The sequence below is a fragment of the Pantherophis guttatus genome, chromosome 18, assembly GCF_059756535.1.
Source record: "Pantherophis guttatus breed Tessera chromosome 18, ASM5975653v1, whole genome shotgun sequence".
Lineage (NCBI taxonomy): Eukaryota > Metazoa > Chordata > Lepidosauria > Squamata > Colubridae > Pantherophis > Pantherophis guttatus.
The window spans coordinates 14,134,398-14,152,026 of record NC_142080.1 but is presented as its reverse complement, the minus strand read 5'-3'; the positions used below and the strand labels follow the sequence as shown (position 1 = coordinate 14,152,026).

At 50.6% G+C, this 17,629-nt stretch overlaps 2 protein-coding genes across 7 annotated transcripts in view; one reads left to right on the top strand and one right to left on the bottom strand.

Moving 5' to 3' along the window:
• The first annotated feature begins 3,591 nt into the window (after positions 1-3,591).
• LOC148111626 (uncharacterized) lies at positions 3,592-5,801 on the top strand. Its single transcript, XM_087881279.1, has 3 exons — positions 3,592-3,924; positions 4,619-4,729; positions 5,507-5,801. Exons 1-3 carry the CDS (start codon positions 3,670-3,672, stop codon positions 5,660-5,662), a joined length of 522 nt encoding a protein of 173 aa, XP_087737405.1. The 5' UTR covers positions 3,592-3,669; the 3' UTR covers positions 5,663-5,801.
• A 2,135-nt stretch (positions 5,802-7,936) lies between these two features.
• Positions 7,937-17,629, bottom strand: part of PC (pyruvate carboxylase) — a 150,371-nt gene continuing 140,678 nt past the window's right edge. For all 6 annotated transcript variants that reach the window (XM_034427002.3, XM_034427003.3, XM_087881274.1 and 3 more), the window contains 8 exons: positions 14,395-14,551; positions 13,763-14,003; positions 13,175-13,424; positions 11,652-11,896; positions 10,969-11,148; positions 10,319-10,564; positions 9,281-9,421; positions 7,937-8,940 (listed from right to left, as the gene is read on the bottom strand). In XM_034427002.3, coding sequence (XP_034282893.1) covers positions 8,692-8,940; positions 9,281-9,421; positions 10,319-10,564; positions 10,969-11,148; positions 11,652-11,896; positions 13,175-13,424; positions 13,763-14,003; positions 14,395-14,551 — 1,709 coding nt within the window. In that variant the 3' untranslated portion in view covers positions 7,937-8,691. The remainder of the gene's footprint in view (positions 8,941-9,280; positions 9,422-10,318; positions 10,565-10,968; positions 11,149-11,651; positions 11,897-13,174; positions 13,425-13,762; positions 14,004-14,394; positions 14,552-17,629) is intronic.

The window sequence follows — 17,629 nt, the reverse complement described above, 5'->3', positions numbered from 1 at the left end:
CCAGGTGTCAGAGAAACAATTGTGGCATTGCTCAGCTCTCCACATGCAGAGATGTAGGGCAGGGTCAACATACTGAGGACATCACACCCCCGTTGATGGACAGTGTCCTCCAGAGGCTGCATGTAGAGGTTACAAAGGAATGGAGAGAAAACCGCAGAGCAGGAGCCAAGGATCAGACCTCTCGCTCTGGATCAGCTGGAAACGGCTTCAGAGGAAGGGGATAAACTCTGTGCCCCTCACTCTCAGCCCCCTAAGGTGCTCCAGAAGGGTACCATGCTATTGAAAGCCACTGAGAGGTCAAGGATGTTCTATCTGCTCCCATCAGAGAACATCCAATGCTGTTTCCACCCCATATCCAGACCTGAATCCCAACTGAAAGGGAGGAACCCGTTTCCTCCAGGACCCTCTGGAGCTGCAGCATGACCAGCTTCTTCTGGAGACAGGACAAATGGCCCATTAGGGTGGGATCTAGCTAGGACTTCTTAAGAAGCAGGTGAGCCACCCTCCCCCCATTCAAGGTTCATTAATGCATTACGCCAGTACCAATCCACACACCCCCTTTCAGGAGACTTACCAAGAGAATGGATCAAATCAACGTTGGTTATGGGAGAAATAAGAATGGACATAATTGACACAGTATTAGTACCTAACTCTCAGGTAAACAAAAAAACCAAACCAACCCCAGATCTTTCTTGAAAGAGGTTCAGGTTAGATGCCAAAAGGAATTTCCTCGCTGCATAAGCTATCAGCCAGAGCCTGACATGACTCTTGACATCCAGGAGGCTTCTCTTCATTGGAGTTTCTGAGAGAGACTGGTCTGACAGAAGCTGGACTGAGCAGGTCAAATGACATGACCTCCCTGGCACAACAATTTTCTCAGAATGATCACAAATCATCCACACCGATAAAGGCCTGGTTTGTTTTTTTTTTCCTGCTAACCCAAGATGCATTTTCATTTCAATTCGTAGAATGGGATTTTCTGCAATTTCATGGGACATTGTTCCTGTTTATATACTGGACCTTTTTAAAGAATAATAATCCCTCCACAATAGAATAGATATTCCGATACTCATGGGTGGAGAAAAGAAAAGAGGAAGGGAAGGGAAAAGGAAATGTGCAAAATAAAATGGGCATCTCCCACTAGATCAAAAAGCTGTTCCTATACCATAAGAGTTGTTGGAAGACCTTGTTTTAAAGTCCCCGTCTGCAAAATCTGAAGCTATCTCTGGGGAGAAGCAAAGGGCCAAAAAAAATAGAAAAGAGAACAACAGATCATTCATGTCACAATGAGTGAAATTCTAAAATAACAATATGTTTGCCAGCTTTTTAAAAAGAACATATTGATTTTTAGGAACCGGTCTAAGCTACCAACAATGTGTAACACCAGGACAATCTTATAAAAACAATGTTTCTAGAAAAACATTAAACATGGTCACTTAATGGGACCCCTTGCTTTCAGAAATCACTGAACCTATGCAAGGAATTTAAAAAGTTGCCAGATGACCTCTAATTGCACCCCCTCGGACAAAGAGAGTGTTGACCTCCGAAGGGGGATCCAGGACAACAGCTCTTCTCCTACGCCCCACCCAAGGAAGTGCTGGGGAAGACTGGGGCTTCCTAGGAGAGATTTTGACTCCTTAGAATTCAACCCCTAATCTGTGACTTCAAAAGGGGGATAAGCTTTGAGAAAACAGGGAACAGGAAAAAACTAAAGGGTGAGCTGCTTGCTCCATGAAAAGTCCCAGAAAGCAGAACAGAACACAAATTGTTTTGCAACCAGCCTGCCAATTAATCCAGTTCTTTAAGATCAATGGTCCAAAAGTTCATTTCCAATCTAGGATCAGCAAAATGTATGATATTTGTAATCCAAGGGTTGCCTATATATCAGGTGGGGCAGTCAGGCAATAAGGATGTGGAAAATCTCCCTCTACTCTCAAGCAGCTTCTGGCAGCTGCTGTTGGTACTTGGTGAATCTTCTAATCAACCAGAAGAATCTTATTTTACAACCACCATGTAGGTATTTTTAATGGTGGCCTATTTTGCAGGTTTCTCGAAATTAAAGTGAAAATAACTTGATAAGAAATATCAAAAAATAAGCACAGTCTGAGCTCCAGAACACAAGACTATGTCTCTGAAATGGTTTTATGCTTTAAGGACTGAGAACTGATGGGGCTCAGCAATAAGGAATTTAATCTAGAAATGGAGAGGAAGACAAAGGGAAATGCCAAATCACATTGCTGTTTCTGGGAAGCAGAACGAAGACCAACCCTACAGGAATCTGCACTGCTTAGATTTCAGTTGAAGATTCATTTCCACTCAAGCTGTTTTGAGATTTGGCTCTAGAAAAGATTTGTCCATAAACTCCAATTTGTTTAATTCTTGTCAGAAATATTCCTTAATTAGGAGCATCCGCTGTCCTGCAGAAGTGGCCACTATAGCCCCACACCCCGATCTGGGATCAAGAAATGCAACATGAAGCATTCCTGTGGGTGGGGAAATGGAATATCTGCTATTAAAATAATACCACCTTGATCAAACATTTTTTTCTGCTTGTTCATCCAACAAAATACTTGCTTAAATCTTTCTATTCCCAGACTAGCATTTAAGAGACTTTAAGAAATCTTGGCTTTTGACAACTCAAGGGAACTTGGATCACCCCTCGAGGGCATCTGTCTGTTTCTCTACAAATCACAGGAGGAGAGAGGCCCGCTTGACAAAAGCCCCAAATATTGAGCTTCTTGAGAATACCAGTATGTGAGTTTATGTATTCTTATTTAGCATATATATCAGGGGTGAAATCCAACAGGTTCTGACAGGTTCTGGAGAACCGGTAGTGGAAAGTTTGAGCAGTTCGGAGAACTAGCAAATACCACCTCTGGTTAGGGTGGGAATGGAGATTTTGCAATATACTTCCCCTGGAGTGGGGAGAGAATGGAGATTTTGCAGAATCCTTCCTCTGCCATGCCCACCAAGCCACGCTCACAGAGCCAGTAGTAAAAAAATTTGGATTGTACCACTGATAGATAGATAGATAGATAGATAGATAGATAGATAGATAGATAGATAGATAGATATTATGTTATTGCTTTTTATCAGCTTCTGAGACTCTTTCCAATTGGAGTGGAATATAAATTTGATAAATATTTGTCTGTTTAGAACTATGTCTACCCTTGCTTATTACCACCTGTCTATCTTGATATTCTTCCACATTTTTCCCCTCTGGGGTGGGGTGGGGATTACAATGCCCTTTCCATCCCATCCTTCTGCCCCAGGCAAGCGTTTGTCAAAATTCCTTCCTTCCTTCAGGTTTTTCCTTCTGGTGTCCACAGGATCCAGTTTGCAGCCAGTCCTCATCCATCTCACTGTGCTTCATCCAATTACACTTTCCAGTAGGCACTCAGAATTCCTGGAAACTGCCAATAAACTTCAGGCAAGACTGAGAATTGTGCCCCGGGTCTATGTCTCCTATGCAGGAAAAGGATTCCTACCAGGCATTTCCTCCCGACCTTCTTCTGGCCCAGCCCTTGAGGCAGCCACACATCCCTCTCTGGGAGATAATCCCTCGATTGAGCATTGGTCACCCAGCCAAGAGAGGAGGCTCTTGAGCAGTGGCTCTCCTACTTAGAGCAGTGTCACCCTCCACGGGCACTTCAGATCCCAACAACCACAATGGCAAAGGTGGTGTCTTTCTCTGGGTTATGTTGCCTTTTGGCCCTTCTCCTGGGACAGCCGAGCCTTGGACATCGGCAGCCGTGGCCTTTCTCAGAGTCCAATGACTTTTCTGGCTTCTGGAACAAGATGAGGGACGATGCAATCATCTACCAAGCTACCCTCATGTACCACCAGGCCGTGGGGCACTTGAACAAGGAGCACAACTGCACTTACCTCTCAGCCCCCGAAGAAAAGGTCCACGTCCAATTGATGGTAAGGGGAAAGGGGTGGGATGAAGTTTCAGGTTGTTCTCATTCTATTCATGTTCACTTGCAAAGCTACAAGGGCACACTTTCTGATTTTGCTCATGCTTTTTATTGCACACACATAAACACTGTACTCTTCAGTTTCCCTCTTCTAAAATTCAGTAGCAGTACTTTAATGTCTAAGAGTTTATCTTTTGAACAGATTTGGTCTTCGAAATACTTTTTATCATTTTAAAGAATTCCTCTTCAGTGGCAGGGAAAGAGAGTCGTGTCCTTTGCTCACTGGCTTCACTCACTGGCCACGGGACGGAAGCGGCTCTCCCTGGTCTGTTTTCCTCCCTTTCAGTAAAATCTTCCTTGCTCAATGCCCCTTTTCCCTCCTTAGAACTGCTACTGTCATAAAGAAATAGTTGGGGTTTTTTAAAGTATTCTGTTGCCGCCTCTTCATTCCAGGAAACTATTCTTTATCTAACTCAATTTTTAAAAGGCAAGTTAAACTGCTATGCCTGTTACTTTGAAAATTCTGGGGCAAATTCTGTAACACTCAGAAGACTTGCTGGTCTTTTTCCCGGACTCCCTCAGGTCTACCCTCAAGGTGGTGAGGACTTGCTGCCAATCCTCTGAAGGGAAATCAGGGACATGTAGGGGGGAGGGGGAGACAAGAGGGAGCTCACCTGAGAATTTTGCTGGCTGTATTTCAGAGTATGCACGGGAAAATTTACCACTTCAGAACCATCCTGGTGAAGGTCACATGTCCTCCGGGGGAGAAAAGACCAAATCACAAGAACTGTCAGATTGTTCCTGGATCACCGGTGAGGAAAGGGTTTTTAATGCCGTTTTTTAGGATGGGGTTCATGTAGTCACTCCTAGCTGTTAGCACAGCTGAAATCTGGGTGGGCTGGAGGTAGCCCAGTGGGGTGTGCATGGGGTGGGGGGGGTGGGAGGAAGAAAGCTGGAGTGGGATTAGGGCCTTTGTGACCACCAGCCAATGCAACCCCACCTGTTACTGTTCGTGCAGACACCCTGAATAGAAAGGTGAGTGGGGCTCCCGCCCCCAGGATTTCATCCCCCACTGCCTGCTGACAGTTTTCAGCTGGGCAGAGGTGCCAAAGCCACTGAGTTGTTTTTCCCTTTGGTCAGAGGAGGTCAAACTCTTCTTTGAAGAGGCGTTGCCTTGGAACTCCAGGGGAGGAAAGGGAAAGGGGTGCTCCCGATGCAAGTCGCTCCTGCCCTCCCCCCACCTGGGGGGTCCGTGCTGCCCCTGAAGCCCCACTCCTTTCTCCAGGATTATCGCTCTGTGGAGGAGGGGCTGCCTCTATCTGACACACGCCATCAGCCCTTTAGCCACCTTTGGCTGCTGCGGCCCCATCATGGGCACCAGGATGAGAAACTGGGAACCTCTGAGGGGTGCTGTTTGCACAGCCAACTGCCCATAAAATGCAGAGCAACTGACACAGCTTCCTTCGGATATAATGGAAATGCAGGAAAGGAGGGGAGGGGGGAGGTAAAGATTTTGGAAAACGTAAAGACCAACCTCCATGCAAGAGCTCTGCAAAGTCTTGTCTGTTTTATTTCTTTTATGCCTGTAGAAATATTTGTGCTACTTGGAGTTGGCAACCTTCCCTGCTTTCAACATCCATAAAGTAAGAGTAAAAAGTTGTGAGGAGTACCGGGCCACTCCGAGTCCTCCTGTGGTCCCACCTGGAGAAGAACCCGAAAAAGAAGAGGGCACTCCGTACATGTGAAGAGAGCGGCTTCCTGCCTTCTCCTTTATGGCCACGCAGTGGATCCCCAGCCCAGAGATCCCTCCCCCCACATTGGTGCCCATGAAATGAAAATTCTGTAACAAAAATGGAATAATCCTAAATCTCATGAGTGGCAAAATGCTCTTCTTGGTTCTTATTCATGCTTTGCTTATTACATCCAGTTCCAGATGGCACAAAACCTCCCGTCATGGAGGCTTCCTTAAAAAAGTACCCTTTTTTTAAACTTGGCGTTCCTCACTGGTAAACAAAACTGGTTTCCAAATCCTGCCTGAACCCCACATGAATAGGCCAAAGTAGATATTTACTGTTGATCACCTACATTGCAAGAATCTGGCCAGACTGCCTGCCTTCCCTTGGGAAATGCCTGGGGGTTCGACCTCAGGGTCCATCCCCCCCAATCGACTCTACGCTGTCATGTCCCCTTTACTCCCCCCCTTCAGCCAGCGATTCCACCACACTGGCATAAAGCCGCAAGAAGGAGAAACCTGAAGAGGCCAATACAGTACACGTAACAGGGGGAAAGGGAGGTTCGGCAGAAACAGAGGAAAGGGGCAGAACCAAAGAATGCAAGGCCATCTCCAGAAGCTGTAGGACCCACATCAGGAAGGAAGGTTACAGCTGAAATGTGCTAAGACTTGTAATAACATCAGAAACAACGACAAAAAATGTTTGGCAGCTCATTAGAAGGGGAAAAAATGGGGGGGGGGGCGGCAAAGAGATTGTAGAACTTTGCAAGGAGAAAATGGTAAGAATGCAGAGCTCCTATTTTCCGTATTTGTGTCAGGAGGCCATATCTTCCGTCCCTGAGGAAGGAGGGGGCAGCGGCTCAGGTAGACAGAGAGGAGGTAAGAGAGCCGGTTTAAACAAATCCAGGTCTCCAGGGCCAGGCAGGTCACATCCCAAGATCCGGAAGGAACCAGCAGGGGTGAGCATAGAACATTATCTTGAGAAGTCCTGGAGGAGCTTATCTTCAAAAAACAGCAGACGACAACAAAGGGCTTTGTACCAATCCTGTACAAAATCCTCAAGCCATGTTTGACAGTTTGTTGGTCAGCACTCTGATAGGAGGAATTGGTGTCAAAAATCCAACATAGGTCGGTTGCAGATCACTAACCTTACCTTTCCTAGCTTAGAAGATCCTCCAGCTCAGCAAAACTCTCCTGCGCTCCTTAATAAAATGGCAAAAGGCAGACTAGACTGGAGCTCTCAAGTGGGCCGCGGAGGACCCTGTCCTGGGCTGGGGTCTTCCACACTGCACCAATGACTTGCATGAGACGTTTATCCAGTCTGCAGACGACACAGAGCTGGGAGAGATGGCTAGGATTTTAGGTGAGAAAGAGAAGAGTCAGAAAGATCTGGGCAGGCCTGAGCAGGGGCCAAAAGGGCCAAAATGGACAGCAGGTTCCAGGAAGGAAGGCCCAGCTCTGCATTTAGATAGGAAACAGGAAGGCATAAAACCAGGAAGGGGGGGGGGAGAGAAGCCTGGCTTGGCAGCAGCACCCATGATTTTGTCCACTGAACAAAAGGCTGCTGGAACTCTGAGGGATCCCGTTTGGGGAATCTGGCCTGATCCTTGCCCATGGACTCTTCACCCAGCCCAGGATCTCCCTCCCTCCCTGGCTCAGGGTGGCTGTGATCGTTACCTCGTCCTGGCCCGCACTCCCTCCAGCAGCAGCAGCAGCCCTGCGTCTGCCCTTGTGTGGCACCAAAACAAAGAGCGGCATTCTCTTAGACTACCAGCCCAGCAAATGACTTGTCCTGTGGCTGCTTGGTGCTGCTGGCTCAGCCGAAACAGTGAGATGCCCTCAAGGAGGGAAAAGAAAAGGTGGGGGGAGGGATGGGAGGGGGTTTCTAGCAACTAGAAAGAGGGTCAAGGAGAAAGCGAACCCGGCAGAGCTCAAGCATTGAAAGTAAATTATAAATATGTCTTTTACTGAGCGTCTCTGAGGGCCAAACCCCACAGCCTCCTCCCTAGCCATCCCTCCTGGCCTACAGTGGACACCCAGATGGCCAAAGGCGATCCACGGTCTGCTTTGTTTCTGCTATGCCAGTTGGATGTCTCCTTGTTCAGTGCCCTGGTAATTTTGAACAGTTGCTGAACAAACACAGGTTAAGCCAGGGCCCCCTAGTCCTGTTCCTAATGTTTCCTGCTGTTCTTCTGACACCGTTTATAAAAGGAAGCTCTTCCAAAAGTTAGCCAAGGCTGAAGTAGCAGAGGAAACACACGTCAAGGAATGCATAGAAACACACAGAGCCATAGCGTTTCGTTTTATTTCTTTCAAGGGCTTCCACTAAAAGTTTTGCCCTTCCCTTGTTTTACCCAAGTGTCCATCCACGATTCTCAGGCCCAGCCCAGATGATTGGTCCAATAATTGGCAACCCAGGAAAATCATGATTTGGTTGCGCTGCCTCTTCCAGTGGTGGAAAGAGGAATGGCAGCCCCTCCACCCCCTCCAAAGCAGCCCTGGAGTCTCGGCTTAGCTGGCTTTTACATCACAAAGCGGCAGCCCAGAGTTCAAACTTGGGCATGGCCAATCTTCCTCGGTTTGGCAACTGAAACAGAAGGGACTAGGCAGATGGATAAAGGGAGGGGAAAAAGGCTGATATTGGGGCAAAAATTATCCTCCACAAAGGTAGGAGAAAGGAGGGAAGCAGAAGCAGCAGCTAGAGAGGAGGACCCCCTACCCTCCCGCCTGGGACAGAAGCGGCCCCTTCTACTGCCAAACAGGCTCACGGCCTCCAGGAAAAGGGGGCCGAAGAGAGATGGGCTGGGGGACATGTGCACATGGCCACAGCAATTCCTTCTCACTCGGCTCCTTTTCTCTCTGCCAGGAGGAGGAAGGCAACAACGAGTGCCACCATGCTCACGGAGGGAGGGGGGAAGCAATGAGTCCCCTGCCCTCCTGAAACCCAGCCCTGCTCCTCCCCTAGAGGAGTGGAGGGAAGGGAAAGGGAGGTCCAGTGATGAAAGCTGGGAAAGTTGATTTGAGGTCCCTGGGACGAGATGGCTACTCAATCTCCAGGATCAGATCATCCCCTTCTAAGCTCATCTCAGGCTTGACATAAATTTTCTTAACCGTGCCTGTCATGGGTGAATTGACCACGGTCTCCATTTTCATGGCGCTCAGGACGCAGAGCGGGTGTCCCTTCTCAATCTGCCCGCCTTCCTTCACTTTGATGTCGATGACTTTCCCAGGCATGGGAGCCCCCACCTGGCCTTTGACATCCTTCAGGGCTTTGGGGTGGAAGTGCATCTCCTGGCAAGGCAAAGTTAAGAGTGAGGGGAGGGGGGAGGACAGCCATGGCTTCCTTCCATTGCTTCCTGCCCAAGACAGAGTGCCAAGAGATGGGAGGAGACAGGGGAGGGAGGGGGGCTCATTGGAAATTAAATGCTAAATTGGGTGACAATAATAGAACATGCTGTGGCTAGTGGCATTAGTAATTAACCTAAATACCATTTATGAATAAAAGATATATTTTAAATGCCACTGATTTTAAAGAAGACAGATAACTCTGTAGAGCAAAATCCAATCTACCGGGATTGAATTCGTTAGGACTCCAACCCTGCCCTGCCTCTCTGCCTGCCTGTTTTGTTACCTTCATAGCCTTGGCGTCCTTGACCAGGATGGAGCGCAGCTGCCCGTTCAGTTCAAAGAAGACTTCCCTCTGGCCAGCCCGGTTGAGGTCTCCCAGGGCTAAGGCCTTGATGTGCAGCGTCTTCCCCCGTTCCAGCTCCACCTGCGAGGGCACCGGGGAGGGAAGAGAGTGAGAGGTGGGTCCTTTGCAGCCCTTCACTCAAAGGCAGCACCACTGTGGTCCTGGGTGACCGAGTCTTGTGCGAGGGGCTGCTGCTGCCTAGTTTGGGTGACGAAACGTGCGCAAGGAAACCACCAAGCTCAGAGAGCCCCCAGGCCTCCCAAGAGCCCCTCTGCTGTGCTCCCGGGGTTAACCAACGGGAAGACTCCATGGCAGTCTGGGGCTGCGGGGCGATTCAATGCCGCTTTCCATGACAGCCGGGGGCTCTGCAAAGGCTCTGCTTCTTTCCCACCCTCTGGCCCTGGCAATCTGTGAAAGGGATTCTGCAGCTTCTGCGTCACCTCACCACTTGCTGGTTTCCACTTTATCCTCAACTGTGATATTAGAGAGCTTTGAAAAAGTGCGTTTCCTCCTAGATCTCACCCTGCTGTTTCAAGGGCCGTCTCCTATTATCTGCATTTATAATCCTATCACTGAAGAAGTTTCAATCTTTTTCGTTTTTTTAAAGTGTCCGCAATAAGGAAACGGGTCGCATGAGCTGCCAAGTGCAACTCCAGAAAAAAAAGGTAAAGATGGAGGCACCACAAGACAGTGAGCAGCGCACAACCAGTAGCAAGTTTAGGCTTCACCTCCACCTAAGTGGCATCCCCACAAGGAGGCCAGACCTGGATCTGTGGGGCATCGTGAGTCGCATGGGTGAGATGGGGCAGTGAAGGTTGTATGCATTTTATGAAGGAAGGAATAAAATGCCATGTTGGGTGTTCCTTCTAGGGCAGACTAACCCTACACTGACCGGCCTCCCACTTTGCTCATTCCTGGAGGGTCCAACTCCTGGCATTTTAACCAAATGTTTGATGCTTCCTGCGCTCTGGATCTCACCTCAAACTCCTCGGCTATCTTGGGCCCCTCCAGGAAGAGCCGAGTATTGAGACATTCGACAGGCCCAAAGGAGGCTGTGAAGTCCTTGAAGTCACTGAAGACCTTGGGGTACATGGCAGCAGACAGGACGTCTTCTGGGGTGATCTCTTCATGCTTTTCGCACAATTCCTGCTCCAATTTTGTGAAGTCCAGAGGAGGTAGGGAGGCCCCAGGGCGGCCCTCCACACGGGGCAGATCTTTCAGCACCTAGGAAAGGACCATGAGCTTTGGGGTGGAAGCCCCACAGAAGCAGCCCTATACAAGGAAGAGCAAAGTTGGCATGACCTCTTCCTCCTCCTTCTGACTTGCCCGGCCTTCCACTCAACTCTCCCAAAGCAGGAATCAAGGTGTGGGGAGGAGGGGCAGAGGGTGTCTGAAAACCTCGGTTTTCTTAGGTTGGCAGAAGGCCAGAAGGCCCTGTAGCAGCTTTTCTCTCCAAGAATGGGTAATCTGCTCCGTGTCTCTGATGGGCAGGCACCCCAAAATGCAAAGAACAGACGCCCTCATACCAAATCCTCGGTCTGAAGTTGAGACACGAAGGCTGTGGGTTTACTTCCCTCCCCACAATTTCTCTGGGCTCCTTGGGGGCAAAGCAGGCCCCCCCTTCCTACCTTGGAGCGGAAGGGCTCTGGGAAGCCCCCGTAGGGGATGCCAATGTAGCCTTGCAGGAACTCCACCACGGACTGGGGGAAGGAGAGCTCGTCTGCCTGAGCTTCCACATCTTCCTTCGTCAAGTTGTTCTGGACCATGAACTGAGCCAGGTCGCCCACAATCTTCGAAGAGGGTGTCACCTGCACAGGGCAGCAAGGGGGAACACACTGAGAGGAGCAGCACCAGGTGCAGCCAACAGCCATTGAGGCACAAAGCCAGACAGGGCAAGGGCACCTTCAGCAGGCAGGGTGAGGCCATCTTGTCAAGGGCCAAGCTGGAGGCAAAGAATCCAATGGTCACAGCTGCTACTGCCTTTTCCTGGGACAAACTGTGTGCTCAGAAAAATCAGATCGGGCTCTGGCAAGCTTTGGCTTTATGTAAGGACAGGCTTTGGCCATGAAAGCCCCTCTCTCAAGGACATTGGTCTGAGCTGCCTCTGGCCTTTAGGAACCTTTGAACTAGAGACCGGCAACCCTTGAGGAGGCCTGGAGCCCTTTGGCAAATCTCAGCCAGTGACGCCGCTGGCTAAACAGATAATTACGCAAAGACCTGGAAACTTTTTGAGAGTTTCTTTGCCCGCCTGAGCTTGTGAGATCCACCCTGCCCTCCTGGGAAGGGAGAGGACCAGGGTGGGCAAACTGACCTTGATGAGGTCGCCAAGCAGCTTGTTGGCCTCCACATAGGCTTTCTTCACCTCCTTGAACTTGTGGCCCAACCCCATGCTGTGGGCCTGGAAGTGCAGGTTGGTGTACTGGCCGCCGGGGATCTCGTTCTCGTAGACGTCCGCGTTGCCAGATTTCATGGTGGCCGTGCAGTCGAAGGCCGCGTAGAGGCCCCGAGCCACCTCCCAGTATTCGCTGTAGTCAAAGACTTTCTCCATCTGGATGCCTGGGGAGAGGGAGGGGGAGAATCCTTCCCATCAGCCCAGAGCAGGGGGCAGCCCTGCCACCCACTTTCTGCTCAGACTGCGGTTGGAGGGCAGACCTGAGCCCAGCTCCATTTCTGGACAGAGCCAACCAGCTAACCAAATGAATAAACCTTCTTTCAAGGTTGAATATGGACAGATCTGAGTCAGCGTTGAGTCTTCAGAAACACAGTGCAGCAACCACAACCTTCAGGATTCTCCCTTTCCCCTTTCTCTAAGGAGCTGCAGGTGGCTGGACCCTGGTGACAGAGGGTCACTCGGCTGCTCCCTTTCTGTCCTCCCTGCCAGAGGGCGCCAGGGGCCGATGCTCTCAGCCTGGCTGGTGCCTTGCTCTTGAACAAGGGCCGGATTGACCCAGCTGCAGAACCCCCTCCTGAATTGCCTTGGGGACCCCGGGCTAGTCCCTTGCTCTCTCTGCTCAACCTGCCCCACAGGGCGGTTGTGAGGATAAAATAGGGGAGGATCTCCAATCTGATGTCTAGGGAGCCCCCTGATTCCCCAAGGGGAGCCCAGTTCGCCAAAGATCCAGAAGACATCCAGGCAGTTCAGCAAACAGCCAGAAAGCTCCTCCGGGAAGAAATAACGTCCCTCTGGAAGTAAACAAGTACGAGGAATAAAACTATCAGGACTGAGGACTTTAGGTTGCCCCAAAGGCCACCTGCAAGGAAACTCCTTGTGCCAGACAGGCATGGAGAAGAACGGCTCCACAAGAGAATCATAGAACTGGAGCGCCCCCCCCACACACACACACCTTAATAGGAAGCCAGATGTCTGCCCATGGCTTCTTTTCCATTCGCTTCTCAGGCCTCAAGGGCTGGCAGGCTGGAAGCCACGGCTGGCTGATCCCCAAGCCTTCCGAGGGCAGGGACAGCCCTGGCTGGAATTCCCTGGCCCTGGCCAGACGCCAATTGTTTCACACGTACACACACACACACACACACACACACACCTTCTTCTGCTTCTGTTTTTGTGGGCTCTTCTATCATTCTAATTTTAAAGGTTGGTGTAAGTTGCTGTGGGTTCACTTGGACTGACTGGCCGCTATTCCTTAAATATATAGATTTTTTAATTTCTTTGTGGAATTACGATTTTATAATCGCTTAAAGCAGCTCAAGGACCTGGCATTCATTCTCTTGCTGCAACCCCCAGGCCAGATGGGAGGGGGCCAAATCCTGGCTGCAGACTGGCCTGGGCTGCCCTTTGTGGGGCAGACGAGAACCCCTTCTGCTCCTGCTTCAGACCTGTGTCGTGCTCTGTGCCACGGGTACAAGCCACCATCGCGCCCATGCTCGGTTGGGAAGTCATGCCCGACATGGCATCCACCGCAACGTCAACAATGTCAGCTCCAGCAGCAGCACAAGCCAACATGGAAGCCACGCCAGCACCCGAAGTGTCGTGGGTGTGAATGTGAAGCGGGACATCGGGGAAGTGCTTGCGCAGCACCCCCACCAGCATGGAGGAGGCCTGCGGCTTCAAGACTCCAGCCATGTCCTGCAAGAGAGAAGGGCAGAGGCTGCAGGCGTGGAGGAGGAGGAGGAGGGAGGGAGGGAGGGAGGGAGGGAGGGAGGGAGGGAGGGAGGGAGGGAGGTGCAGCTGCAGATGAGACGGATCCCCTGAAGTCGAGGGGTGGGCATCAGCTTCCCTTCTGGAGTCAGGCCAGGAGGAGGAGGATAATAACCGACTCCTTCGGACTCTCATTTCAGCTCCAAACCTCCTGGTTGGAATGCCATGAGGAAGAATGGAAACGGGTGTGTCGTGCCCCCACCCCTGGGGCAGGGGAGAGTGGAAGTATGGAGGCAAAGCCTTCCCCGTCCTCCCTCCCTGCCTACCTTGATGGCCAAGATGTGAGTCCCGGCTTTGATCAGCTCCTCCGCAAGGCTAACATAGTAATCCAAGGTGTACTTGGTCCGGCTGGGATCAGCCACATCCCCCGTGTAGGAGATGGCGGCCTCCACCACGCCCCCGGCCTGCCCAGCTGCCTCCATCCCCAGCAGCATGTTAGGGAGGTAATTGAGAGAGTCAAAGACGCGGAAGATGTCCATCCCATTCTCTTTGGCCATCTGGCAGAACCTGCAATGGGGACGGAGAGGAGCCCTGAGCCAAGGCCGGCCAGCTGCCCCTGCGCCAAACCCACGCTCTACTTCACGGCCTGCGAGGGAGGGAGGGAGGGAGGAGGCTATCTGAAGGCAGATACAGTCTAGCAAGGATGTCGGGTTAATGTGGAAAGCCACAATTGGGCTTTTCCTCCAAAGTGACTGAACTTCCAGGAGGGACCAAAGGAATAGAGAGGATTTAAACATGCAAAAACAAAAGCTGAGCTTTTTGAGCATAAAATGTATAACTGCCAAAATAAACCTCAGAAAGGCAGGACCAGTTCTGAGAAAAACGTGAAGAAGGCAAGTGGGGCAACCCTTTGTTCAAGCACATGGAAACAGCCCAGGTGAAGCCGCGCACCACTTACTTGAAGACGGAGTTATCTGGGTAATTGGTGTAGCCCACCGCATTTGCCCCCCTCAGCAGCATCTGGAATGGGACGTTGGGGATGAGCTCGCGCAGCTCCTGTAGCCGGCGCCAGGGGCACTCATACAGGAAGCGCATGGCAACATCAAAGGTGGCACCTGGAAGGGAGGGAGAGGAGTATCAGCGAGAAGTCTCCTGCACTCATCTGAAATCCTGGAGTTGGGTTCCTTGGGAGCTCCCTCCCTTGATTATCAGAAAGAAAAATACACAAGGGAACACAGAGCCTGGTTTTTTTTATAGCAACTCCAAAACCCAAAAGGTTTTCAGCTGGCACAGCAGCAAGTTTGATAACTGGTCCTTGGTCAAGTGGTCTGAGCCAAGTTCAACTTTCTTGTCCACCAGCATTGCCATCTTCACAGCAACATCCCTGCTTAAGGCCCTTAATTCCACCAGTTCTATACGCCACAGAGCCTCAGGCCTACGGGAGCCGAACTTATGGCCAAATTCAAGGGTCAACACAGTAGGCAGATCTGCAGCTCACACATTTCAAAACAGCCTCTCCTCAAGTCTTTCAGCTAGATCACAGACCTAGGAAAAGAATCAGAGCCATCAGGAAAGGATCTGGATGAAAACAATCTGGGTTTGAGGTGAACATGCAAGAGACTGAAGATGCAGATTTAATAAGGATGAGGGGACCACATGTGGGTCATTATATGAGTTGGAATTTTATTGCAAAAAGGGCAACATTTCCATCTGCCAGTAACTGGGCTAGCAGCTCGTTCAAGGTGACCCAGTCTCTCCTGGACAAAAGGGCTCATCTGTTGGATAAAGTCGTTCAGAAGAGATCTGCTCCAGTTGGGCCTCACTGTAAACGTCCCATGGAGTTGACTGCTTGGTCATCCGAAAAGAGTTGAACTGGGGAGGATCCTCAAGGTTGCAGGTGGGTTCATTTAAAAGGTCCATGTTGCTTATGATTGTACAAAAACTATCCCAAGATGATGTGTGGTAGGATCCCCCTGGTAGTGATGCATCCTCGAGGGATGACGCCTCAAGAAACAATTTTTATTTGGTCACCAAGCTATACTCCAATGGGTATTTTAGGGAAGGTTGTTGAGAAGATGGTTCCAACTCCGGGGGTTGGAAGTGAGGAAGTTAAGTTGTGGTGATTGACCTTTTCCCAAAACCAGCTCCAGGCAAAAGGTCTGACAATGCACCCTCCCCACTCAGTTCTACCTGAGAGTTCCTGGGTGAGGAATTAAGTCCCATCAGAAAAATGGTCATACACAGTTATACATTCTAATAGGAGAGAACACATGTAGCTCAGGACTAGGGACTGGCTGAATCCCTTTCCATTATATTACTCCCTTGTAGGTCTGGCACCACAGAACTCTCACCCCCGCCCACCGCCACAATGATTGGCTGCTGTGTTTAATCAATGCTTCCTGCTGCTTCACTGACCAATCAGGGAGCAGGGGTGGGTTCTACAATTATTTACTACCAGTTCTTTGGGCGTGGCTTATTTTGTGGGCGTGGCTTGGTGGGGGGGTAATGTGACTGGGTGGGCATGGCCAACTTTTTTTTTTTTTTACTTTTAAAAGCATTTTTTTGGCTGAAGAGATTGTAGAAAAAAATGCTTTTAAAAGTAAAAAAAAAAAAGCCTCTGATGAGGTAGGTGGGGTAACCGAGCGGCGACCGGACCGGGGACCGGTTCAGGGGTTTGGCCAGCCAATGTTATTACCGGTTCTCCAAACTACTACCAATTTTTACTACCGGTTCTTGTGAACCGGTGTGAACCAGGAGCAACCCACCACTGTCAGGGAGGCTTTATTACTACTTTTACCACCTATTTTTTCTGCTGCTGCTGCTGCAACTCTGCCCTCCCAGGCTCTGATTAGAGAAAATGGGGCCCTTTATTCTGCTGACTTGGCTTGGGAATTGTAACGTTTGTATAATCCTGTCAGAAGGCTGTGGCAAGGTAACAAAAAGCCAAATCCTCGCTTAAGATATCCCTTTTATGCCATTCTTAAGCTTTTTGGGTAATTTTGTTGTTTTATTTACCCTTCTGACTTGCTGTCTTTGACCATGTATTATACTAAGCTTGCTTTGTCTTCCTTCAGGCTCACAGTTCTATTACTTGTCTGTGGTGATTATTTGCAGGCAGGATAAACCTGTCCATTTATTTCAGACCTGAATTGCTAGCTTCATCGTGAGCCCTTGGCTGCAAAAGCCCTCTCAGAACTAACGTGGGCAGCCCCATCTCAACCAGCCATCAACCTGGCAGCAGAAACTTCCTCACAAGCTTCCTCACAGGAGCTCTCAGGCTTCCTGGGGGGCCCTGGGGACCCCAGCCATTCTCTGAAGAGTGAATGTGTGAAGTGTCATCTGTACGCTGACGATACTCAGCTGTACATCTCCACCCCAGACCACCCCAACGATGCCCTTGATGTGATGTCTCGCTGCCTGGAGGCCGTGCGGGTCTGGATGGGGAGGAACAGGCTCAGACTCAACCCGTCCAAGACCGAGTGGCTGTGGCTGCCGGCGTCCCGATATAGTCAGCAGATGCCATCGCTGACTATTGGGGGTGAATCTTTGCCCCCCCCAGAGAGGGCTCGCAATCTGGGTGTCCTTCTGGACACACGGCTGTCTTTAGAAGAGCACATGACGGCTGTGGCCAGGGGGACCTTTTATCAGGTTCACCTGATTCGCCAGTTGCAGCCCTTTCTGGATCGGGACGCCTTGCGCACGGTCACTCATGCCCTTGTCACCTCCCGCCTGGACTATTGTAATGCTCTCTACATGGGGCTCCCCTTGAAAAGCACTCGGAGGCTCCAGCTGGTCCAGAACGCAGCCGCGCGGGTGGTTATGGGCGCAACCCGTTATGCCCACGTGACACCCCTCCTGTGCGAGCTGCCCTGGCTCCCAGTGGTCTTCCGAGTGCGATTCAAGGTGTTGGTCACCACCTTTAAAGCGCTCCATGGCATAGGACCTGGGTACCTTCGAGACCGTCTTCTGCCACCAATAGCCTCCCACCGACCAGTCCGTTCCCACAGAGAGGCTCTCCTCAGGGTGCCATCGGCCAAGTTATGTCGGCTGGCGACACCCAGGGGGAGGGCCTTCTCTGTGGGAGCCCCAGCCCTGTGGAATGAACTGCCCCCGGAAATACGTAAGATCTCCGACCTCCGGGTGTTCCACTGCGCACTCAAGACCCTGTTGTTCCGCCAGGCCGGGCTATTAAC

Excerpts from the sequence above, each read along its gene's own strand:
- LOC148111626 (XM_087881279.1), top strand. The coding sequence starts at position 3,670 with ATGGCAAAGGTGGTGTCTTTCTCTGGGTTATGTTGCCTTTTGGCCCTT. Across the intron at positions 3,925-4,618 it reads AGGTCCACGTCCAATTGATG|AGTATGCACGGGAAAATTTA; the intron begins GTAAGGGGAAAG and ends GCTGTATTTCAG. Across the intron at positions 4,730-5,506 it reads AGATTGTTCCTGGATCACCG|AAATATTTGTGCTACTTGGA; the intron begins GTGAGGAAAGGG and ends TTATGCCTGTAG.